The sequence below is a fragment of the Fusarium poae genome, chromosome 2 (genome assembly GCF_019609905.1).
Source record: "Fusarium poae strain DAOMC 252244 chromosome 2, whole genome shotgun sequence".
Lineage (NCBI taxonomy): Eukaryota > Fungi > Ascomycota > Sordariomycetes > Hypocreales > Nectriaceae > Fusarium > Fusarium poae.
In genome coordinates this window covers 7,510,590-7,534,628 of record NC_058400.1, presented here as the reverse complement: position 1 = coordinate 7,534,628, position 24,039 = coordinate 7,510,590, and the positions used below count along the sequence as shown (strand labels likewise).

At 49.4% G+C, this 24,039-nt stretch overlaps 5 protein-coding genes across 5 annotated transcripts; 2 read left to right on the top strand and 3 right to left on the bottom strand.

Moving 5' to 3' along the window:
* Window positions 1-337: 337 nt before the first annotated feature.
* On the top strand, window positions 338-1,855 carry FPOAC1_006568 (uncharacterized protein; the record flags this gene model as incomplete). The annotated part of the gene is made up of 4 exons (XM_044851044.1): window positions 338-392; window positions 496-554; window positions 612-1,703; window positions 1,760-1,855. The coding sequence occupies 4 exons, from the start codon at window positions 338-340 to the stop codon at window positions 1,853-1,855; spliced, it is 1,302 nt and encodes a 433-aa protein (XP_044709756.1).
* Window positions 1,856-2,794: 939 nt separating this feature from the next.
* Window positions 2,795-3,577, top strand: FPOAC1_006567 (uncharacterized protein; the record flags this gene model as incomplete). The annotated part of the gene is made up of 1 exon (XM_044851043.1): window positions 2,795-3,577. One exon carries the CDS (start codon window positions 2,795-2,797, stop codon window positions 3,575-3,577), a length of 783 nt encoding a protein of 260 aa, XP_044709755.1.
* Window positions 3,578-4,428: 851 nt separating this feature from the next.
* Window positions 4,429-5,605, bottom strand: FPOAC1_006566 (uncharacterized protein; the record flags this gene model as incomplete). The annotated part of the gene is made up of 3 exons (XM_044851042.1): window positions 4,429-4,800; window positions 4,990-5,265; window positions 5,396-5,605. The coding sequence occupies 3 exons, from the start codon at window positions 5,603-5,605 to the stop codon at window positions 4,429-4,431; spliced, it is 858 nt and encodes a 285-aa protein (XP_044709754.1).
* Window positions 5,606-7,681: 2,076 nt separating this feature from the next.
* On the bottom strand, window positions 7,682-11,411 carry FPOAC1_006565 (uncharacterized protein; the record flags this gene model as incomplete). The annotated part of the gene is made up of 6 exons (XM_044851041.1): window positions 7,682-7,744; window positions 7,809-9,500; window positions 9,552-9,625; window positions 9,675-9,827; window positions 10,494-10,907; window positions 11,384-11,411. The coding sequence occupies 6 exons, from the start codon at window positions 11,409-11,411 to the stop codon at window positions 7,682-7,684; spliced, it is 2,424 nt and encodes an 807-aa protein (XP_044709753.1).
* A 2,531-nt stretch (window positions 11,412-13,942) lies between these two features.
* Window positions 13,943-17,152, bottom strand: GDH1 (glutamate dehydrogenase (NADP(+)) gdh1; the record flags this gene model as incomplete). Its single annotated transcript, XM_044851040.1, has 2 exons — window positions 13,943-13,976; window positions 14,037-17,152. 2 exons carry the CDS (start codon window positions 17,150-17,152, stop codon window positions 13,943-13,945), a joined length of 3,150 nt encoding a protein of 1,049 aa, XP_044709752.1.
* Window positions 17,153-24,039: the final 6,887 nt, after the last annotated feature.

The following is a 24,039-nucleotide window of genomic DNA, read 5'->3' as shown; positions in this document are numbered from 1 at the left end:
GTCAACGAACATGACGCATCCAGAGCATGCTGAATAAGTCTCGTCAGTGTGACTGCCATAGTATATAATAATAAAGAAATTGTTTAAAAGAATACTGTTTGATCTAACCTCAAAGACAATAAGAGACAAAAGGACAAAAGGACTAAGGATCTTTTCTTTAATCTCAGTTACCTTAGTACTGCAAGTCATACCCAAGTAGAGTACCCCGCGCTACAACCCACGCCAAAAGATTTTCTACGGGTCCTTTACCAACAGAGTTGATCGACAGAAGCGGACCAATTCTTCATCCTGCATTACATTACAGTACTGTAGACTACAGTACCTTTAAATCTTCAAGATGGACGATCCTTTCAACGCTGGCTCTCCGGGACCGGAAGAGGTTGATCTCTACGGTAAGTCTCGCTTGCTTCTTGAAAAGATTTATCACCGGCCATCCACTATCGCAGAAGCTGGAGGTTGATAAGAAGAAAAGACATGGCTAATTCGGCTGAATAGAACTCCTCGAAATCGACAGAACCGCATCACCAGACCAGATAAAGAAGGCCTACAGAAAGGTTTGTGATCGCAATACTCAAAGAACCACTGAAAAAATTCTTACAAATTCCCGATAGGCCGCTCTCAAGTACCACCCAGACAAGGTTGCCGAGGAGCACCGAGAAGAGTCAGAAGCCAAGTTCAAGGAAGTTACACAAGCCTACGAAATCCTTAGCGATGAGCAGAAGCGCGAGCTCTACGACGTCCATGGCATGGCCGCCTTCGATAAGTCCCGCGGTGGCCCTGGCGGTCCTGAGGTCGACCTCAACGATATTCTTTCCCAAATGTTCGGTTTCGGCATGGGTCCCGGAGGCCCTGGAGGTCCTGGAGGTCCCGGCGGTCCTCGTCGACCCAGACGTGGCCCTGACGAGGAGCAAGAGTACAAGGTGACACTGGAGGAGCTCTACCGTGGCAAGACTGTCAAGTTTGCCGCCAACAAGCAGGTGCTCTGCGGCCAGTGCAAGGGTTCTGGTGGCAAGGAGAAAGCCAAGGCTTCGTCGTGCGAGCGTTGCAAGGGTAACGGTATCGTCGAGGCTTTCCGACAAATCGGCCCCGGCATGATGCGACGCGAGACTGTTCTTTGCGACCACTGCCAGGGCGCCGGCCAGGTTTTCAAGGAGAAGGACCGATGCAAGAAGTGCAAGGGCAAGCGAACAAGCCAAGAGAAGAAGGTCCTCGAGATCTACATTCCCCGAGGTTCCATGCAGGGCGAGCGCATCGTTCTTGAAGGCGAGGCCGATCAGCACCCAGACCAGACGCCTGGCGATATCGTCTTCACCCTGGTCGAAGAGCCCCATGATGTCTTCACCCGCATCGGTCACGATTTATCTGCCGAGCTGACTGTGACGCTCGGCGAGGCTCTATCGGGCTTCTCCCGCACAGTATTCAAGCACCTCGATGGACGAGGTATCCATATCGAACGCCCCCGTGGCAAAATTCTGCGACCAGACGACTGCCTCAAGGTACCTGGTGAGGGTATGCCTATGAAGCGTGGCGAGGCCAAGGGTGACTTGTACCTTATTATCAAGGTTGAGTTTCCCGAGGATGGATGGCTCAAGAATGACTCCGAGTACGAGGCTCTGCAGAAGATGCTGCCCGCTGCTCCGGCCAACGTTGAGGCCGAGGAGGTCGATGAGGTCGAGTATGAGGATGATGCCGACATTGAGAAGGTAAATATAGCCGGCTCCACGATCCTGATAAGGTGCAATAGCTAACTTGGTGACAGATGGGCGAAAACTCAGGCGACGGCCGATTCGGTGGTGACTGGGAAGATGATGACGACGATATGGGCGACGGTCAACCCCAGTGCCAGACGCAGTGATCGACTACATACTACGATCAGCAGCGAAGATAAAGTAGGCCTAGAAGTGCAAGGTTTCCGCCCTGGGTTAACGAAGCGACGACTATTTCAGGACCAGGGGCAAGTTGGACTCTGCCATGGCTATGGCGAGGTCTCAACAGAAGTCTCATCAAAAAGGAAGAAGACTGAAGACTATGTTCGGTTTGGACATCTCAGGGCCAGAGTTGACATGATACCATACCGCACAAACCATTCTTGGGATTCAGGAGGGATCTTGCGTTAAGAAGGCGAGGTCCCATGTCGTCTTATGGCGCACAATATAGATATACATTTGCGTATAAGTATGTTTTAGACCTCGAAGTTATTGCAGAAGTTTGGCGAACTGATGTGTTGTTTTCTATCACTGATGAAAAAAGAAGAACAAGGAGAAAGTGTATGTCTTCGTTACGGTGCTAGCTAACCATGTAATGGATACTTGAGCTAGACCCACCACCTCTTTGAGCTTAGTAGTTGAGGTCTTGAACCACCTTGATGAGAGAATAACCGTTGTTCTTGTGAGCTCTTTCTGGTGATTTGATAGAGATCAGACACCAACTGATAAGAATCCCTCCCATATCTGTTCTAAGTATAATACAGGTGGTCTTCATGCTCTTCACCGCATTCCCTGTTCTGCCACATGGGCGGGCCATTGAGTGTGCTGCTCAAGAGTTATGGCTGAGCGCCGACAGACTATCGTTTATCATTTCAATTAACGATTGCAAGATCACTCTCAAGAACCTTGTATCAATGACTAGATTTCTTATATCAATCAAACAAACGTTGATTAATACAAGCTCACAACCTACACAATCGGCCCCACCCCCGCCATTTGACGTAATTCTAAACCACCAGCAAGCACTATTAGTATTTTCCTTCTTCAACAATATCCTAACCTCAACCTTTCAACCTTGTACCTTTACAATGTCTCGCAAAGGCGTAGGCCTGGCGGCATTTGATCGTTCACGCCTCACATCAGCGCAGTTCGCCTCTCATGGCTCCTCCCTCCGCGCCAACAACGCCCAGGCTCTCGAAACCCAGCTCGCCGTCTTCCGTTCCCTCCTGCAGCAGTTCGCCAATACACACGCCCGCGACATTCGCTCCGATCCCGCATTTCGAGCCCAATTCGCGCGTATGTGCGCTGCTATCGGTGTAGATCCCCTAGCCAGCAGCAACAGCAACAGCAGTGCCGATGGGAGCTCTATATGGGCCCAGTTGCTGGGAAAGACGGTCAACGATTTCTACTTTGAGCTTGCCGTGCGGATTGTTGAGGTCTGTGGTGCTACGCGGGGAGAGAACGGAGGTCTTATCGGTTTGGCCGATCTAAGAGAGCGCGTTGCTGCTGGGCGGATGGATGGCGCTGACCCTATCGCTGACGATGATGTTCGACGCGCTGTGCAGACCCTTGCTCCCCTGGGCGGCGCATATGCTGTTGTACGTGTCGGTCGCAAGGAGTACGTGCGCAGTGTACCTCGTGAGCTCAACGACGACCAAGTCTCGGTTGTCGAGGCCGCACAGGTCTTGGGATACGTGAGTGTGGGTATGCTGAGGGATAACTTGGGCTGGGATAGAGCCCGCGCCCGAACTGTGATAGATGATCTTGTTGCGGGAGGTATGCTATGGGTCGATAAGCAGACAAAGGGTGAATGGGAATATTGGAGCCCTAGTTTCATGACTGAGGCAGCTGGTCCTGAGGAGGGAGGCTGAGAAGAGCCTATACCAGTTCACCTTTCCTAAGAGAAAGACACCAAACCTCTAGAACCCGAGTAATTGCGGTAAAGAGCGCACGCCCTGGACCATGTCTTGACAGACACACAGATTGGAAGCTCATAACATACAGCGTCGAACTTCGTGCGCTTGATGCTATTCCAGCTGCTGTCAAATATAGCCCAGATCACAAGGCTCATGTTGTCTCCAGATCAAGAGTACAGAAGGAAGCGCCGATCGACTGCCAAGACTGTTCAACAAACGTCCTGAGCCAAAACGAGAAATTACAAACGATGATCGTCCGGCGCAGTTCAACGGACAGGAGGGCCCATAGACCAGTATCAAGATCCGCCATATTGAGCCGAGACACGGAGGTGGCATTCACTGTTGTCCGACGTCACTTGCACAAATCCCAACTAAACTCTATCTCAACCAAGAGTTGGCCAGCGAATGGAGACACGTGAGATGTATGACAAAAAAAAGATAAAATACTAGGTAGTTCATTTCATTAACCAGCAACTCGCACATACAAACATACATATCTTGCCATCTACATCCACCATGTCCTTCGCCAAAACAGAAATTTCCTTGTAGATACATGTTGAACAGCTTGAGTTCAGGACAAGCACCAGTCCTACTCACCCCCTCATCTCGGGTATATACTCGTCAAGCGACGCAGCCCATCCGAGCACGGTTTTGTGTTCATCCGCTCGCTACCAAGAAGCCATCGTTCGCTTACTCTCTCAGCTCCACATTTCCCTTCTCTTTAAAATCTTCTCCGCCCCCATTATTGTCTTTTAACTGTCTTCTTGGTTTCACCGGGCTCGGATTGACAGTTGAGATTGTGTCACTTAGTAAGGAGGGTTGGGACCGCCCATACCAGGAGGAGGGTAGTCGTCGGGGCGGCCTGGGCGCATGTCGCCAGCGTTGGACCGGCGGTCGTCGCCGAAGTGCTTCTTACGGAGAGCTGCAAGGCGCTTCTTCTTGGTAATTGTGTTGATGTATGTGCCAATGATGAAAGACACAATGTTGAAGAAAGGAATCCAGAGCTGGTCAGGAAGGAACTTCTGGGCGAAAGCCAGGCAGATGGGAGAAGTGATCCATGAGACGCGCATGACTTTCCAGAAGCCAACCTTGACGGTGGCGCGAACCTGGTGGTAGGTGCGGGCACCGGCGATGAGAGCCATAGCGACCAGGTAAACACTGTTCTGGATGGGAGCAATCTAAGGATATCGTGTTAGCGACTAATGTCAGAAGTTGCCTTCGGCTCTTGATCCGGTCGCGCTTCGTGGTCTTCACCCCAGGCGTGGTCATTTCACAACCGCACGACTTGCGGCTGAAGACCTCGGCCTCGATTACAACACAGTCCACACAGGATCTGAACATATGAAGGAAGCTGCGGATTAACTTACGATAAGATTGCTGACAAGAATCTGTAGAATCTTGGCACGCAAGCTGGTGCGGCCCTTGAAAGCCTTCTGGAGTGCCCAGATCAGGAAGTGGCCCAGAGGGGCGCTGACAAGAGCGCCATAGGCGGCCATCTTGGGTACACGAGCAGTGAAGTAGTTGCCGTGCTTGTTGCGGTCCTTAGCGAGCCATGAAGCGAAGAGCTCTTGTGTACCAGCAAGAGTACCAGCAGTGAGCATCTTGGTTCGGAGAGGGTTATCTTCCAGCTCCTTGATGTAGGCCTATCATATCATTAGTCCTGATCAATGCCATTTCTGTTTGCGATCCAGCGTAGGGATGATGATACAGCGACTAGAGTAGCTTTATGCGCATCCTTCCTTGCAAGATGAAGCAATTGGAGGTTCAACTTACCGCCAGGTAGCCCTTGGTGCCAGCATTGCCCATACCACCAGTCAACGCTGTGCCGATGACGGCAGAGACAGGATGGTGACCCTTGGTACCGGGAATCTTGCCAGCCTCGGCCTGATCAAGCAGGCCGCCAACCCTCTCGGTGGTATCATGCACCTTATCTGCCACTTTTTCCGAAACCTTGTGAATGGTTTCGCTCTTGAAGTCGACCATGATTGCTAGCTATTATTCGACGATATGGTGGTGATGGATGATGTGATTAATTAAAGCGCGTCCTAGGTCGAGATCGAGATAAGGATATTATTTTAAATCGACTTAAAGTCAACTGCTCCAGATTGAAAGACGGTGCTTGACCAATTCGACCTCTTTTTTCGGAGTTTGTGGCGCGCGCGATGGCTTTGTCGTTGATCGTTGATCGTCGTTGTGATGGTCCTCGTCGGATGGAATCGTCAAAGTCAACACAGCCGCGACGGCGTCATCAAAAAGCTTAAGTCAAGGGTCAGACGCGCAAGAGAGACTTTATCTAAACAGTCAGTAAACTTGTTCAGCTTGGACCGGTGGGGTTTAATAACGTTGACGTGGGGATAGAGGGAATGTGCGCGCTCAAGACCAGCCAGCCGATGGACACGACAAGGGATAACAGAGAAGTTTTGACGAGATGGTGAGAGGGTATTGAGTGAGTGAATGCTAATGAAGGGTGGATGGAGGTGGGTCAGGCCAATTGAGGTTCTCTCAATACATCTAACCAATAGCTTTGTTTACTCGATCAACAGAAGCGAGATTGGAGGAGACAGAGAGAGAGAGAGAGGGAGCAGCTGGGAAAGTCGATGATGGGCTGGCTGGCTGGCTGTTGACGATAGAAGAAGGGATGAATGTATGGTTTACATGAAATGCATGTCGATTCCAAGGCCAGTCCAGGGTAATCCAGAATAGACAAGACAATAAGAACAAAGGTAACTTACAAAGCGCCGGTGCCGTAGTAGATTGATGATGGTGATGAGATGAAGTTGGCGAGATGGAGGAGACGTGGACGGGGAGTGGAGCGAAGCTGGGTTGTTGGTGTTGATTTGTTTGTCTCACGCTGAGGTGATCTGGGGGGAGCGGACCTGACCTGGGCTGGACTGGACTGCTGGCAGGCTGGGCTGGGAGATGAGATTGATGAGAGACTAGAAGTGAGGTGCCCAAGCTCAGCTCACTCCAGACACAGAGCTGCAACACGACAGGGGCGACGCCAAAGGCAGGTGGCTGGGAGATGTAGACGGCAAGTATTTCTCGTGTCTCGTATAGCTGTTGGAGTACCCCTTCAGTACATGATAGTACTAGTCCACAGAACCTCGGCCCGCTGTAAATGAGCACAATCGAACCAACCACAGCGCTCAAGTAAAAAGAGTGTTTACCCCTGGTAAATAAATGGATTGCTCTCCACCCCATTTGGAAACTTCAGCTACAAGGTACGCGCGGGTCCAGCTCCCAAATTGGCGAGCTTCGGCGGGCCTCTGATGGACCCATTGGTGTTCATTACAACCCAGCTTCCTCTTACAGCGTGCAATCAGCCCGACCTCGAGCATATTTGAGAATGCCACCCGTTTCTATCTCTCACAAGCCACATTTTACTCTTCTCTTCTCTTCACTGAATATTGTGGTTAATTGTTTTGTTCTCAGTTCAGACACACCCGCAGATAAACTATCATCACTGTTTCTTACTCGCTTGTCCTGCACGACACTGCAGGATGTACATAAAACTACCGAGGTGGCCTAACCACCTTAGCCTCTTCGGTAATCAAGGCCGGGTCGTGTTGAAAAGAGAGTGGCTGGGTCGATGCTACCTAGGTAGCTATTTTACGCATGTAAGATACCTTGTTTAGCCAAGGATCACTTCACGTGAAAAGAGGTCACGTCAATTGCTACTACATACATATAGGTTTGGTGGTGTCATGCTGCGATGGAGAAAAAAGAGAATATGTGTATATATATGCAAAAATCCTGACCAGAGTTGCACCCTCTCAAGTAAGGCCTCGAAATAATTTAACATGCCAACTGAAACACGAGGATTCAATTCATGACAATCCTCTCCCAGACAAGATCATGTCCCTCAAACGCCTATCACCTTTAACCTAACATAAAGGACCGTCTTCGTTGACATGTCCAAAACCCCAATCCATATTCCCCTAAATAATCAAGTCGTTCAACGAACCAAGAAAAACATCTTACTTTCACACAGAGAAATAGATCACTGCTCGGACTATCGAAGCCCACAGCCAGTCTCAAATCTCTCCACAACTGCTGTTACTATAGCGATCCTCGAGCTCGTTGCTTTCTAGCCAACCAGTCTCCGAGCATATTGTCGAGTTGCTGTGCTCTTGTTAGTCCGGTGCTCAAAAAGAAAGCTGTCCTATAAGACAATGGTAAGACTTACAGTAGTAATCTCCGCTAGCTTTGCGTTTTGCTCTCTGAACATCCCACTCACTACCGGATGGTCTTTACCCACAGGTTCAACGTCCGACTTGTCATAAACAACCATGAGAAGATCTCGGACATGCTCGCCGTCGTCAAAAAAGGCGCGCAGCTTCTCGTCATCCCAGCCAGGCTCCTTGGTGCTCCTTGTTGGGCTGCTGTCTTTGGATGTCTCGTCTCTGGGTCCAAGCTCCGGTGATGGCACTTCAGACGACGATCGGCCCTCTTGAGAGGACGTATCGATCTCCAACGCAGGTGGGCGTGTTCCATCAACATGCGAGACATGCACTGGTGATTCTGATAGACGGGTCTGCTGTTCTCTGGGTTCTGCAGTGGTAGGGATTTGCTTGGCACTTGCGTCAAAACTGTCAGGGAATGCTCCGGGAAGTTGTGGCCGCAAACCACCCTCGGGTTTCTTCTCAATACTCTGCTCAGGTGTTGTTCGAGAGGTTGGTTGAGACACGCTCTCGTCATCAGAATCGGACAGTTCGTCCACATCCATCAGAGGGCGAGGCTTGGTTGTCTTTGTTGTCCTAGGTTCGTCTCCTGTGCTTGAGCTGCGACCAAGTGCCTTCGCCAACGCTCTTGTGTCATCGTGTTGTGCGGTGGCTGAGGAAGCCCGCACTCTGGAGCCGTTGCCCGCCACATGAGTATTCGAAGGTACTTCATGAGTTTCCTTTGTCTCGGGATTCACAATCCGCATTGATGCTGGCGGGACGTTGGACACGTCGTTGACCCGAGACTCGGCCAGGTAAGCTGCCAACTCCATCGTCGATGACTGCTCGCTCTTTCCAGGTGAGGCTTCATTCCGGGGTACTTGCTTCTGGAGCCTGCTAGTACTTCGTTGTGGTTGCCTCTCAGGCGATGCAACCTCCTCGATCGATTCGCTATCCCGAGGCTCCGAACCGATATCCATCGATCGTTTTCCAAACGATTCATCATCTTCGTCAACCGACTTCTTTCTGTCTTTTCTGGAAAAGAAACTTCGGATGGCACTCGGTTTCTTATCCTTCTCTTTCCGGCCCTTGTCTTGGATCTTCTTCTTCTCCTTGTCAGACATAAGCTCCTTGTCCAGCTTATCAAGGCTTGCCCTAGATTTCATGTCCTTCGTCGAATCTTGGGATGCTCGAGATGGGTTGTCGTCTCGTAGCAGATTGGGAGTGAGAGTGATTTTCTTGGTTTCGACAGTCTCGTCTCTAAAGAAAGAGTCGGTGTTTCTGACAGTACCATTGCGGGATCGACTAGGTCCTTCGGCCTTGCTGTCATATAGCATCTCCTCACTGTCCCTGCCCTCATCCTCTTCTTCAACAGTGTCGACCTTTGAAGATTCCGCCGTCATCTTATCCTTTGTCAAACGGGGCTTCAGGGGCTCAACCCTGGCGCTCTCCTCTGATGAATCGTCTTCGACAATGGATATAGTGGGATCTCGGGTTTCCTTCTTTTGGTCTTTTTGCTGCTGGTCTTGCTTGGCGCTATTAGTTGAGCCGGCAAACAAGTTATCTATATCTTCTTCGTCACTTGAATAGTCGTCGATTTCGGTATAGTCGTGATAGGTCGGCGAAGTAAAGGTAACTGTCTTACGCCCGAATCTGATGGGCGATTTGAAAGTCTGTGCCTTCTTCTCCGCCGTGTCTCCCAACATAGCAGCAGAAAGCTAGTGTCTATCAGTATCGAGCATGAGTCTTCAGAGGTCCGATTAACATACATCAACGTTTCTGTGCTTGTTCAAACGAGCAAGTCGTTCTGTTGGGGTCTCGATGTGCTCTGCGGGTAAATATCCTAGCATGATGTAAGTTTATTCAACAAGATATAGCGATATCGAGCTTACCAATACTACTGTCTTTGACAACCCTCACCAGCCACCAGTAACTGTTACTGTCATCCAGTAGAACCATGGTATCACCTTTGGTTGCGTTTGCCTGCCCCTCAACTGTAGCCACGAACGTGTGGAGCGCGTAAACGAATTCGAAATCAATGTCCTCTGTATCTTGTAAGCACTCGACCGCCCAGCCGGAATCAACAAAGTTGGGGTCGTCAGGAAAGGAGAGTGCAGAATCATCGTCTTCAAAAGATTCCTCGTAAGGAACGGTAAGGTTTGGGTCGTAGTCGTCACTCGCGTCGTCGTTTTCATCGTCGTCGATCGGATCGGAAAGATCTAGCATTGGGTCGCAATCGTAGAATATGTCCTGGTCCTTACTCTCAATCATGGTATCTCGAGAACTCGGCCTTTCAGAAGAAGGGCACTAGCCTTCATCATCACTGGTTCTCAACCGCACCTCCTCTTGATTTGTGATATCCTGCTGCTCAATCTTCGTCTCCTCGTAATCGCGGAACTCAACTGTTGTGTTAAAAGTATCGCAGCTATCTTCTTCGTGGGATTCGATGTCGTCGTGGTTGTCGTTCTCGTCGCGATCGGTATACTCACCCTGAAGACGATGGTTCTGAACTGGTGTTGGTAGCGTTGGCGATGCTCGTGATAGCGGCGCCATTGCTTTGGGTTTGTGGATGCATTTGAGAGGTTCGGGATATGGCGAGCAAACTCTGGCGCAGCTTGAGCCAGGAATGAATGGAGAACTACTCCCAATGGAAAAAGGAAGGGACGAGACACGGCGTGGCCATGCCCCAGGGGCAACGGGGTTACACCCACCATCTTCAATCGAAGGCGAACTTGAGATCTTGTCCATCATGTCATCATCCAGGTCATCGTCGCCGTCGAGCTCGCCTTCGTCTGATGACGACATGCCGCCATTCTGCGCAACTGCCAATGCATCGTCCTGGATCATTGTGCTATCGTTGTTTTCGCGAGCGCCTTGAGCGTGAGTCTTTGAGCCTGAAGAGTTTGCGACAAGCTCGTCGGCAAAAGAATCAATTTCGTCGAGGCTATTACGGTTGTCGAGAGAGACCCGAGGGGAGCGGCTCTGTTCGTCTGCGATGTCGTGTGAGATCTCGCGAATAGTCTCAGCTTGGTGGGGGCCCAGGGAGTTGGCACCAGCGGCCAAACGTGGGCTTCTGGAGTGATCTTGAGCGGACGGAGCGTGATGATCTTGAAGGTCGATAGTATCTGCACTCAGGAGAAAGGATCGTGAAGGTCAGTTTAACGTGTCATTAGGAGGAGCCGCAGGTAGGATCGCGAGGAATGGAAAAATAAATGTCAGAGCCAGGTAGTGGAATGTATCGCGACTTGCAGCGGTCCTGAAGGTGAAGCTTGGACAATAAACTGGGGGCAGGGGTAAACGAGAAATGAGATGCAACGTAGAGAGAAAGAAGTAATCAAAGAGGGAGGAAGGGAGACAGAGAGGCTGGCGATGAAATCAAGGGACCATATGGTTAACCACAAGAAATGTGTATGTATAAAGGGGGCAGGGGGGAAGTAGTGCGCTTTAAGAAGTGACAAAACAACGGGACGAGAATGAGGCTGCGTCAAAGTCGATGAGCCTCGATTCGCAATTCCAGATGCCAAATCTCAAAGGCTGAGACCTTTAGTGTGACATTGGGGCATATGCAAAGATAAATCAAAGCAGTAAGTAGTCTACATACCGGCACGGACGATGGACGGTCGTGTCATCATGTATGACCAAAGAAGACGGGCGCTGCCGTCACCAAGTCACTTCTCTGACTTTTGAGGCTTGGAGGTGCGAGGCACCAAAGGGTGGGATATGCTTGACCCCTGGTTCTAGACAAAAAAAGCGCCTTCTTAAATCTCAAGTATCTTTTTTTATTCCAGTCGGGGGCGCTGGTCGCTGACGGGCTGGCTGGCGGGCTGGGGGCCGTTCCTCTATCGTTGCAGGCGGACTTGCAGATCCTTGGAAAGGCTATTCTCGTTGGTGGCTTTGTTTGTTTTTGTTTGTTGGCCTTGCTTGCTTTTGTTGTTTTGATATAAGCCAAGTTGGAAACCGTTGTAATCGATTGGAGTCGTTCGGCGAAAGGAGTTGTGCTCGTAAATGTTAATCAATTGATCAATGAATGTGCCCGATGGCCAGCCACGGGCTCGTTTAGCATGAAATGAAGCTGCTGGTGATCGCGAACGGGGACCTTGTTTTCGAAAAACTGGAGAGAGATGAAGGGAGAGAGCGACGATCTTTTTGCTCAGTGCGAGGATAGAAAGTTGACGGGCTAATAATAAAGTGAACTGGCCTCCATGCTTTTGCTTCGCTTCGCTTTGCTTGGCCTGGCCCGGCGCGGAATTGGTGGACCAAGTTTTGTTTCCAAGCGGGCCCTTGCTCTAGTCTAGTATGTAGACGTAAGGAACCTACAGCTAAACAGGAACAGGAACCCCAGGAACCAAAAAAGACTCGACTCCACTGCCGCTGTGAAACTACCAGCCCGTGACACTGCACTGTCACTGCGTTCCATGAGCAGGGGCTGGTTGACCACTATTTTTTTTAGTTTGTCGACAAGTGATGACCGATTCAAGAGGGACATGTCTAACGTAATCGGCTTCAAGTCTCTAAAAAGTCTTTTTGAATAATTTTAGCGACTGATCTAGACTCTAGAGCTACACGGGGTCATGTGTATCACTACAAGAGCAAGGTGAAATGTTGATATTGTTGAGGGGATTCAACAAACGTATTCCAGCCGCGCCGTTTCAGCTATACAGATGAAAGCAGATAGATGATAGCTGATACATAATAAAAATTAGATGCGAGAAGGGGGAATATCAGACGTCCAGGCGTCTAACTAGACGAGTTGACGTGAAACTATTGGGCCAGTCAGAGGACAGAATAAGGGTTGCGATTAATAGCATTAATTGAACACTCAAACTATGAATTATCAAGAGTCATGCATCTTAACGGCGTCTCTTTAATTGACTTTTTATTAAAGTTACGCCTCGAGTAACGTGCATTATTACAAAAGACTACAAACAAACGTCTTGATTAACCTTGAAATATTGGGATATCTCACGATACCAGATTGCGCATTATTATCGTTTGTATGACAAAATCATAAGGATCTCATCTACTCTATACCTAGGCAGGTATGTATCCCATTAAACCCCTGGACATTCTCAAGTGCTTAGCGCTCCCAGCAAGACGTAAATTTAGGCTCTGACGCAGCCGGGGAACCACTCAGGGCATCCGCGTCTGGGCCTTTCGAAACGCTGAAACGACCACAAGCCAAATGTCTTGTTCAGGGGAAGTTTGATTGTTTAAGCCAATGAAATGCATGCATGCACAAAGCATGGATGAACTAATGAACGAGGTTCCGTAAATAATTAACCTCATTTCCATTTCGCGATACAGATGCCACGCTACGGATACAGATACACGCGATGCACTTGATTCCGACCACTCGGTTGATGCTCGTATGCCCCAGAGGCCTCAATGTCATATTCGCGATCTGCAACTCCAATATGCCGAAATAGACCATTTATATCATGGCACGTGTGATATTCGATACCACCGCATCATGCCGAACAGCAACATTTTCTTTTCTTCGTGCAGTTGCCGTATTCTTTTTCGTTCGAGTGCTGACATACATATCTCCTAACCAAACATACATCGCCACGGTGTCATCCATACAGCTATTGCAGTTTGAGGTTGCATGATACGACTTGACATATGCAAGCACAGCAAGGTGTTGTCTCACCAAGAACCTATGAGGACTGTCAATATAAACTCGACCACGCGGTCGTGTTTCCCCATCCCCAGACTCCATCACGATTTCAGGGATAATCAAATCAATCAGAGACGTCAGATTTACAGATAAACGGGTGGTTTTACCGAGACAGTTGTTTGTCTCAAGATCTTTTTATAGAGTCCTCCCGATCAAAGCATGCAGAGACAGATCGGGTTTCATCTAAATATGAAATATGCAGGCAGAACTTGTCACGACAAATTGATACAGAAGAAATGAACTTCAAAATATGCAATTACTATCGACTACTTGGATATAGTCTTTTCTGACTTTTCTTTAACCTTGCCATCCGTGGCCCAATCATTAGGTCCATGCCAGGACCATCCCATCTCAAATATTGCAAACACACCGTAACAATGCTCGTCTCTCATCAGAGGGAAAAAAACAAAAATGCCATATGCTTGTAAAAAACAATCAAATCATACGCTTCAACACCATTTTATGTTCTACAATCAACTTCCTTTACTTCTCAATCTGAGCCATGCGCTTGGACATGCTGTGAAAGTAGTTAGCATCTGTTGTTTCTAAATTGAGATATCAAAAGGATTCAACTTACAAGTCAAAGAAGGCGAACTGGCTGGGGCTGCTGCCGAACTCGTAGACGAAGCGGCTAGCAAGGTAGGAACCGAAGATACTTCGGAGGTAGGAGTCGGGGATGCGAGCAATCAAGGTGTCAAGACCAATCTTCTCAAGGAGAAGACGGGGGAGAGCATCCTCGAGGATAGATCGGCGGATCTTCTCGTTGTCCCAGAGGTCGGAGTGCTGGAGTTTCTCGTCGAGGTCGGTGATGGCAACGGAGAGCTTGTCAGAGAGGATAGATCGGGGAGTTCCGGTCTGCTCATGCTCGCGCCAGATAGCCTCGAACTCAAGACGGGCGTTCTCCTGAATCTTGAGCTGAACCTGCTTGACGTAGTCCTGGTAGAACTGAGGAGCCTGACCGTTGGCGTCGTGGCACATGTTCTGGACGAAGCCCTCGTCGTCGAAAGACAGAGAGGCAAGGACCTCAAGAGAGGAGGAGGTCACACCACCCTTGTTGGCAGAGGCATCCTTGTACAGAATGCAACCAGCGGCCTCAAGTCGGAGCTTAGCGTCCTGAGTGATGAAGAGGTTGGCACCCTCAACGAGGTAGGGGACGATGGACTTGCCATCCTTGATGAGGCGGTTGACCGAGATAAGGTCAATGGAGGCAGGGCGGCCACCGCAAGGAACAAAGACATCGACGGCACCAGTGTCGCGGAGGTGGAAGGTGTTACGGAAGGAAGTACCGTTGTTGACAACCTCGCCACTGGGGAGAGTGATGTTGACATCGTCACACAGAACTCGGTAACCCTCGGCAGATAGCTTCGAGACGTCGTACTCGATGATCATCTTGCGGCCGTGGGCAAGGCGAAGGAGCTCCTCGCGGTCGAGACCCTTGGGATCAACAAGGACACCAGAGCCATCAACGATGGCGGTGTACTTCTCGTTACCGAGCTTGATCTCGTTGCTTCCCAAGTCACCGTCGGGGCCACCGGTCTGCATCTTGCGGATGGTGGAGGGGTCAAGCTCGAGCTTTCGGTAAATACCCTTGACATACTCGCGGACGGACAGAGTGGTCATGCCGTAGGTGTCGTGGGGAATACCACCAAGCTTGGGAGACTTGCCAGTGAAGAAAGACTTCCACCAGGGGGCGCCACGAGAGCGGGCGTGCTCAGTAGCCCAGTCGACGAGCTCAGCAGTGTTCTCATCAGGACCCAAGAAGAGGATCTCTTCCTTGCCGTAAAGGTCGACAATAGGGTTCTTGATACCGGGGGTCTCGGCAGGCAAAAGAAGATCAAGGATACTATCGATGTACTTCTCGAAAGCCTCGCGAGCACGGTTCTGCTGCTTGGGGTCCAGAAGGATAACACCCTTGGAACCACCCTCAGGGATATCCTTGTTCTTGCGCTGCTGAGTGCTAGCAAGACCGTAGTTCTCGTCGAAGAGAGATCGGGCGTTGATGCCGTAAGCCTCCTTGTTGCGAGACTTGACGATTCGAATACCACCACGAGAGATGTCCTTGAATCGGAGATGGAAACCTCGAGACTCGGAGCTGATGACGAGGAACATGCCGTAGAGGGGCTTGGGGTACTCGACGTCGGGGAGGAAAGAGGGGTCGAGACGGAAACTCAGAGCAACCTTTGTGGGGGTGAAGTAGTTGGTCTTGAGGATGGCGTTGTTGAACACTCGGAAAGCAGTAAGCACCATCTCGTCGTGCTCGTTGTTGACGTTCTTGGAGATCTTGTCCTTGAGAGCGTCGTCGGAGAGAACCTCAACGGAGAGGCTGGAAGAAACAACCTTGACGGGGTCCTCCTGGTCCTTCACAAGGTGGATGTTAGCGAAGGAGGCGTAAAGGGCGCGAACGAGACCGGGATAGTTCTGAATAATCTCGTAGATGTAGTCAGGGGTGAAGGTCTCGGAACGGAGACGGCGCTTCAGGTTAGAGAGAAGAGCCTGCTGAGCGTTGTTCTTAACATCCAAAAGCTCGGCGAGAGAGGCGTACTCAGGACCCAATCGGTTGAGGAAGTGCTGGACGAAGACCCAAGCGGAGTGGGCGTAGACGGACTCCTGGAGGCTGAGCTGTCCGTCGAGGAAGAGGTTGTGGAACTTGTTGTGGGGGAGACAGTAGAGGAGGGAGACCTCCTTGGAGATCTGGTCAATAGACTCGTCCCAAGAGAACTGGTCGGCGTTCTCGGTGGTCTCGGTGGCAGGTCGAAGGTAGACACTCATGACGGTGATACCGTTGGAGAACTGCTCGAGGTACTTTCGGGTGGAGGTAACACCGTAGTAGTGGTAAAGGTCACTGAGGGCAGAGAAGAGGCCCTGGGCAGTGCGGGAACGGAAAGCAAGAACCATTCGCTTCTCATCGGTGCCCTCAATGTCAAAGACCTCGATGACGGGACCAGCTCGGTTGACAGCGAGCTCAATGATGTCCTGGTAGATCTGCTTAGTGTTGACGGTAGCCTTCTGGAGGAAGCCATGGTCGGCGATAAGGTCGAGGTTGGTCTCCTTGGGGTCAGTCTCCTCAGGAGGAGTAGCAAATCGGCACTGGTAGACGAAATAGCATCGGAGAGTGGCCTTGGACTTGGGGCTCAGGAGAGCGGGAGATCGGAAAGTCTCAACACGGTACTTGCTTGTGCCGGGGTGGTCGATGTACTTGGCCTCAAGGCGCTCCTCGTAGCGAGGGCCAGCAATGTTGGTTTGGCCAGCAACACTGGTGTCGATGTAGATGGCATGGTCGTTAGCCTCCATGTCCAGTCGAATCTCCTCCTGCTTGTCCTCGCGAGCGAAGGAAGCAACCTTGGCGGCGTAGAGGGAGGTAATGTGGCTCGAGATGACATCGGGGGACTCAAGCTCGAAGTAGACATCATCAATGCCAAGGTTCTCGTAGAACCACTCGATCTGCTCATCAATTTGAGGCTCAGGAACGTAGCCAGCAGCGCCGATCAAAGACTTGACAGTCTTCTTCTGCTCTGACTTGCCAGTGAACTCAGGGGCAATGTAGCCAACGGTGGCAGATCGCAGAATGCGGTGACCGTTGCCTCCGTTTCCATTTTGCAGAGGAACGGAGAAGTGAGTGGGCTGGGGAGAAGGACCACGGCTGGCCTCGGTGGCCTTGACGTTGGCCACGGGGTTGGCGGAGATGGCAGTCATGTTGGATGAAGGTTCTGAGTATTCAGGAAAAGACTGGGAAGGAAACATGTCAGTTGGCGATTCTGTTATAGACGCCATCTCGGCGAGATGGCCTGGGTCGTAAAGTGGATTATGACGGTATAAACGCAAAATGGGGACGAAAGTGCAAAGACGTGGGGATGATGGAATGAATGAGAACAAGATCGAGGCCAGCTTCGTTTGTCTTATATAGACAATTCCAGCTACAGCACACGACGAGGAAGGTGAAGATAACAACCACCTTCACCGTCTCTGTCTCCGTATCCGACTTCAGCCAGGGAAGCAGCCAAAGTACTGACTATGGATACGGGGCCGCGACTGCGCCCGCGATGCCAAAAGCTCCAAGTCCTGTTCTAGGGCGTCCATGTTCAGTGAACGCCACTAGATCGGGGATCTTGGAGCCGCCTGTTGGCAGTAGAGGCTGGGGCTGGTGCTAATTGCGGCTGCAAACCGAACTCAAAGCATGCCCTCAGCTTGTAGCTAGGAGCTTATCTTTGATACGGAGCAGCCAAATACCGGTGTAAGCCGCCCGGGCCGGCTCTCGTGTTCTCATCATTGGGTAGCAGAAATCAAGGGGTAGGCCAATCAATGGGGCCGGTTATGGCGATAAGAGGATAATGACGATGGGGCAGTGCCATAATAGTCAGATAAGACTTAACCGCTACTTACCGGATTGAAGTTTTTGGTTTCGTGACGATCAATTCGTCACTGAAAATAGGTAGTTCTGAGTCGGAAATGCCGAGCTTTGTAGCGGGGCCTTTTTAGAAAAAAGATGACGAGAAGAAGTTATTCAGAGAATGAATAACGTGAAGAGTGATGTTTTGGTGTTTTCTCAGTCAAGAGGGAGGGTTGGTTATAGTTCTGACACTGGTTAGCACTGACGAACCTAACGCAGGACCATGTTACGGAGTGCACGAACTCAGCGCAGCCATCCGTCAGCCCTGTCGTAAATAGAAACTGAAGACGGTCTGGAGAGATAACAAAAGCTCTCTTGATACGTTGGTTTGGTTTGGGATGCTGAGGTCTCAAAAGATCAAGCAAACTAGGGTGCTGTAATGGGATCTCTAAATAGACAAGATAGGGATAGGAGGAATAAGGAGGTAAAGGAAGAAAGCTTCTTTTAGGTGAGGAGAAGCAATGCAAAAAGGTAAATTGTTTGAAAAACAAAGAACTAAAGAGGTCAAGTGACTTATCTCTCCAACTTGAAAGGGACCATGGGACTGGCGATGGAAGCTTTATATACTCCCAGTGTTAAAGTGTCTCTCAACGACGAACCGAGACCAAGAAGTGCACCACGATGTATGTACTGAGGTACGTACCTTTTCAAAGGGGTACGTACCTCGCTCATTCATTAAATCGTCAACATAATAGTAATAGTATTCGCTTCGCTTCTCTTACACCGTAACTATGCCTGTAGGTACCGAACGAAAGCTGTCACGCTTCCATAAAAAAAACCACATCCCTTGTAAAGGTCTCCCGCTTGCTCACCTTGAACACACACCCCTTCCACTTGTGGGGCAGACCCTGCTGGGAGACCGGGCGGGTGTGTATTTGATAGCCCGCCCAGGCCTTAGGTTTTGCCTCTTTGACACCGGGCAAGCCGGAGAAAAGATGGAAATCCATAGGTGTTCAAACCACTTTTACAGGTGCTGGATCAACCCCGCCACAGCGCTTCAACAGCTGACCTGGCTTATACATTAGCAGGTATGCAGCGTGCCTCTTTCCAAAGTTTACATGTCGCTTGGCCGGGCAATTTCTTTGCGAGTATCCATCCATCCTTGGGCCAGCCAGGTCGTCAACGTGATACAGTATCAACATAAAGAAGTAATTATCATGGAATACATTAAAAAGTCATAAAATAATCCACCGGGCCGGTCGGTCAGAGATACATTCTCAATTTGGTACCACCCACTCCTGAATTGAATTGATCTGAACTGAAGCGGATCCCTCCCCTCCCCAGCTAAAACTAAAGGCCGCCAGAAGAGTCGAGAAAGAAAGAATTTTGTTTTTGGCTGGACTGCACTGCACTGCACTGCACCAACACCCCTCCGATCGTGATCATGACCTCAAGGTGTACAAGAAGAAAAGGTCCCATTCGATTACCCAATAGTGCCTCTGATCTAAACCTCAAGGGGGGAAGCCCTTGTGTTTTTTGAATCCGAACCTGACCTGGACCAAGCGCCTGGTTCCTGGCTGTTGAATTCATGGACTTGCCCTCCAAATAATACTACAGTCTACAGACTAGACAGAGCCCCAGGAATGTTACATATGTTTGGTGGGGGATGATGGGATGCAGGCCCGGTTATTCGAGGCTCTGCAAATTCCATTGTACCCATCCATAGAATCCCGCCTTTCTCCAGATTTTCGTTTGACATCACTAGTGAGTTAGTGCATGTTTGGTTGCCAATGGGAGAGTTGCTTGGTCGACCTCAACTCTACCATCAATATCTGTCAACTCCAGCTCTCTCTCACAACAACTCTGTATATCTGTTACTTGGTCCACAGACTTGTCAGAGACCAAATACATTCTAAAACAAATACTCTCAACTGAAAGTTCAGAACTTACTCCATCCTCAGACATCGATAACGTAAGTCGATACAGCTATGCTTGCGCTATGCATGCAAACAGCACCCCACAGTTAACCTGTTTTGTTCACCCAAACGGTGTGGAGGATGGTGCAATTCACTCACCTTGCCCACCTTTGTTTGGTCTGAGTCTTGTCTCTGCGAGTCATCGTCAATGGCAACTTCGTGACACGCAGATCCTACCTTGAATTCCGGTTTTTCATTATGTTGCTTGCTGTGTTTCTCACCGTTTCTGTCCGAGTTTTAAACCCAAACATTGACACAGCTATGTCTCACGATGCTGGTTCATCTAATTTCCTATTATTAGTTGGAAATGATGTGTTTCTAGTGTCTTATTCACCACAATGTACCATATAGTCACGTCAACATAAACGGTAATTCACAATAAAGAAAGTGTTGCGTTAAGCTAGCTTCAATTGACCCTTCAGGGTCCATTTCGGACCCGTTGTATTAATTATCACGCAGTTTCCAAAAGGAATTGGCTTCAATGGACCACTACGACGAGAATTGTGTCAGCTCAAGGTTTGCATTGTGTAAGATAATTGCTGGGGTTTTGCATCAGCCAAGAAAGGATACACCTTGGTTGGTCCCAAGTCTACCAACAGGCGGCGAATGCCTCACTTACCATCAATTAATCCTTGCTCATTCGCAGAACACGTTTCTACGCCATTGCAATCTCTGCAGATGCAGGATCCGTTTCAGTCAATCAATCAGCCAAGGGGTAACGTATGTGCGTACCTGAATTAGAATGCACGACTCACTACCCCAGACGGGAAGCTGGCGTTGAATCTGACCGCAGCAAGCAAAGTTTGGCAAAACCTAACCAAAAAGGCTTTTCATACCCCAGACAATAGACCGAAATCTGGCTCACCTGACCGAAGAAATCAATACTCACCGAAACTTCCAGACCTTGAAAGAGTTGACCGATTTAAAGGGGGGAGATCACGGGGCCTAGTAACTAAGTTAGTCTCGATCCCCAGGGGGAATAACTTCAATTGAAGCGGGATGCATCCATTCATTCCCCAGATCCAGCTACAGTCATCAAGGTCATGAAATTAGCAAACATGCGTTGGCAGAATGATCCTACTGCGTCTAATTTACACCCTTCCCCATGGTTCAAGGCATGGACAAGTAAGAACACAGTACACCGGTTGGTTCGAGTCTCTTACATGCGAGAACCGGACCTTGACAGGGTTTGCTCCGGCCGACGCGGGGCCGTTGGTTCGGTACTTACGTACAGGTATCGTTCCCCGGCGTGCCATCAATGATGACAATGACACAATTGTTGAGGTCGAGGGGTCGCCGAGTAGCACTTGACTACAGCACGAGGTGTTGCTATGTGTCCATCACGAAATGAGGAGGAGTTCTGGTGTAAGATGGAGAGTTGCACAGCATAAACTGAGGACATGGTAGAGTTTTCCAGAGACTCGGTATGTCTGGCCTCAATTGTGTGTCTCATGATCATTGATCAATTGAGACTTTCATGAAGTGAATAAGTGTCTGGAGTGTAGTGTCGACCTGCCCCAAGCTTCTTCACCTTGGAACTCTCTTTCTCCAATACCCCAGACTCCAGATTATCCCCCTCACTGATCAATGCTTTGACCTTGACCTTGATTTCCCCTCTTCATTTTGAAGCAAAAAGAAACAAATCTGTCCCACAGGAACGGATCCGGCACCCACACGGAGGAGAATGGCCCCGGACTGCCCCGGGAAGAGCCCCACACGGCCGAGGACCGGCAGTACCGAAAAGGTCTTAAAGCCAAGACCTTTTAGGCCTGCTAGACTTGGATCTGGATTTCTATTACCCCCAGGTTTTGCCCATAGGCTCCAGTTTCCCCCAGTTTGGGATCTGGACTGTGGCACAAGGACAAGAAGAAAATGAAAAAACTTCAAAGCTTTTTCCCCACGTCTGTTTTCATTACCCCCGATTTACTTGATCTTGCAGCACTCGCGACAGCCACTGTTTCCCTTTGTTGCATCGCACGTCCAACCGCCCAACTTTAACACGTACAAGCCAACCTCTAGAGGAAAGGGTATCCATTGCATTACGGTACAGTAAATCAACTACGAATTGCGTGCTTGCCCTGTGTCCCACTGTACCCGATCATTTTGTTGCTATTGTTTCTTTTCTTGCTTTCCTTTCCCACCGTCTCGTGCGTGGCTCTTGTGGTTTGTCATGGGCGCCTCTTGGTTTAGCAAATCTTCCTTGTTACTTTGCACCCCGCATCCGGCGCTTGGATACGGATTCCTTTAACGCGTCACGAGGTGAGCAAGAAAAAAAAAATAAGACATATCAAACCCCGTTTTAGGGGTGTGTGGCTAGATCATTCATTTACTGGTGGCGGTTCAGCGAGTGAGGCGCGTTTGTTGACGACCAGATGTGCATAATATTTGATGGTGAGGTTCTCGTGATCTGATATTTACTTTATAATTTGTGTCTGTTGTCCAGACCAATTGGTCTACCATGCTTATTATGCCTTGGAAGGATCGAAAAGGATGCACAATGTAACATGAAGAACATCTACATGCACAGTTTGAGACTGAAGATACCCTAAAGTCATGAATCTATGGCACCATTAAGCCCTCTTCTGTCAGATATCAGACCACTATTGCTGTCTGTCATACCTCTATCAGAACCTTGAATATGACGTGCCAGTTTATCATGATCATTTGCGTCTTTGCATCCATCCACCCAGAGTTTCCGTTCTCACCGTCAACCGCTTGTTGACTGACGGTCACTGAACGTCACCAAATTTTGTGATACATCTTGCTCTGTCTCCACTGTTACCTCTTTGGGTACCGTATGTGACAAGAAATGTGTTACCCACATCTTCTTTCGAGCTTCCATTTGGTTTGGACCTTGTCCTTGAAGTTTCTATTTTTGCTTACCTGTCACTCAGCATCAAAGCAGTTACAGCTTGCGTACTCGCATGGCCGTCATATCCGATCATGTTTCGAAACAGCCAACTGAACGGTCCTTTTGTGTTTAGTATCACTTGTATGATGAGTTTAACAATACTCGTACAAACTATACGTATTGCCTAGGGTCTAGGTGAAGTGAATTAAAATACACACCATTGTCACGATACGTCTGCACCTGGATCAAAGACTCAAAGAGGCAACCAATCAGGCCAACCCTCCACTAGCCGAACCTGGGGACAAACTGGCAAGCTTCGGCACAGTTTAGTCTACAGTACAGAGGTCGACTCTGTTTCCTCATTGGGAAAACCTGATTGCTCTGTCCTGTTCTTTTCTTGAAACATATTCTTCAGATATTACTGCATGTATCGTTCAGGTACCTGCAGTACCTTGCTGGCATCTAACCGGTCAACTTTTAAGGTGCCACTAAGTGGAATGTTGGGGAAGAGTTTTCCGCGACGACGGCAGCTAGTGGTTGATCAAAGGGCCCCCAGAAACGCCTAGACAATCATATTCCCTGAGGGATCATAGTTGCTAAGAAATCGACTCCACCAACAAGCAAGCTGCCCTGTTTGTGGGTAATTGTCCTTTCATACCCGGCCGAAATGCTGCTGGCTCTGGCTCTGAGTGTCTGGCTCCCCCAGAGATCCTCAGGTACCGTCTACGTACTTGAGCTTCAGCCTCCATTGTGTATCCAGGCCACCTGGAAATGGACCCGTGTGGATGCATTTTCTTTTTGGGGTGCGCTGTCCGGGGTCAGGGTTGCCCGTGCATAGTCACGATAGCTTCATCGTCCCTCTCTTTGGCGAGTTACAGTCCACTATAGAAATTAGATCCCATATCAGGCGTCTTGCGGTGAGGAGAAGCAGCTAGCTTTAACGAATCGGCACATAAAAAACATCACCCGGAGGCTGCGGTCACCGGAAGATGGATCTTTTTTACTTACAAACCGGGTCAGTACTTGTGATGTTGATATGTTGTCAAGTACTTGTCAATTGCGACTGCATCGAGGACTTGTCGCTGCGAATTTTGATACAGTATCATCCTCCTGCCCTTCGCATAGGTAGGTACCTACCTACATCAAAGCAGCCTGTTACGCAGATGAACGGCACAGACACGTGCTGGTTGCAAATGTGACCTGGTGCATATTTTCTCCAGGATTGATCAAGAAAATGAAAATTCTACAATCCCATCTTTGTTCGAAAGAAGAAGGAGAAGAATCTGACATGAATCTGTTGTTGATAAAACTCGATGCGTCAGCTTTAGCTAACAAAAGGGCACAATATGATGTAGTTGAAGAAGGTCAGCATCTATTGTCTGTTGTGTAACTATAAACCTCCTACACTCTTGATCGACTTCCTTTC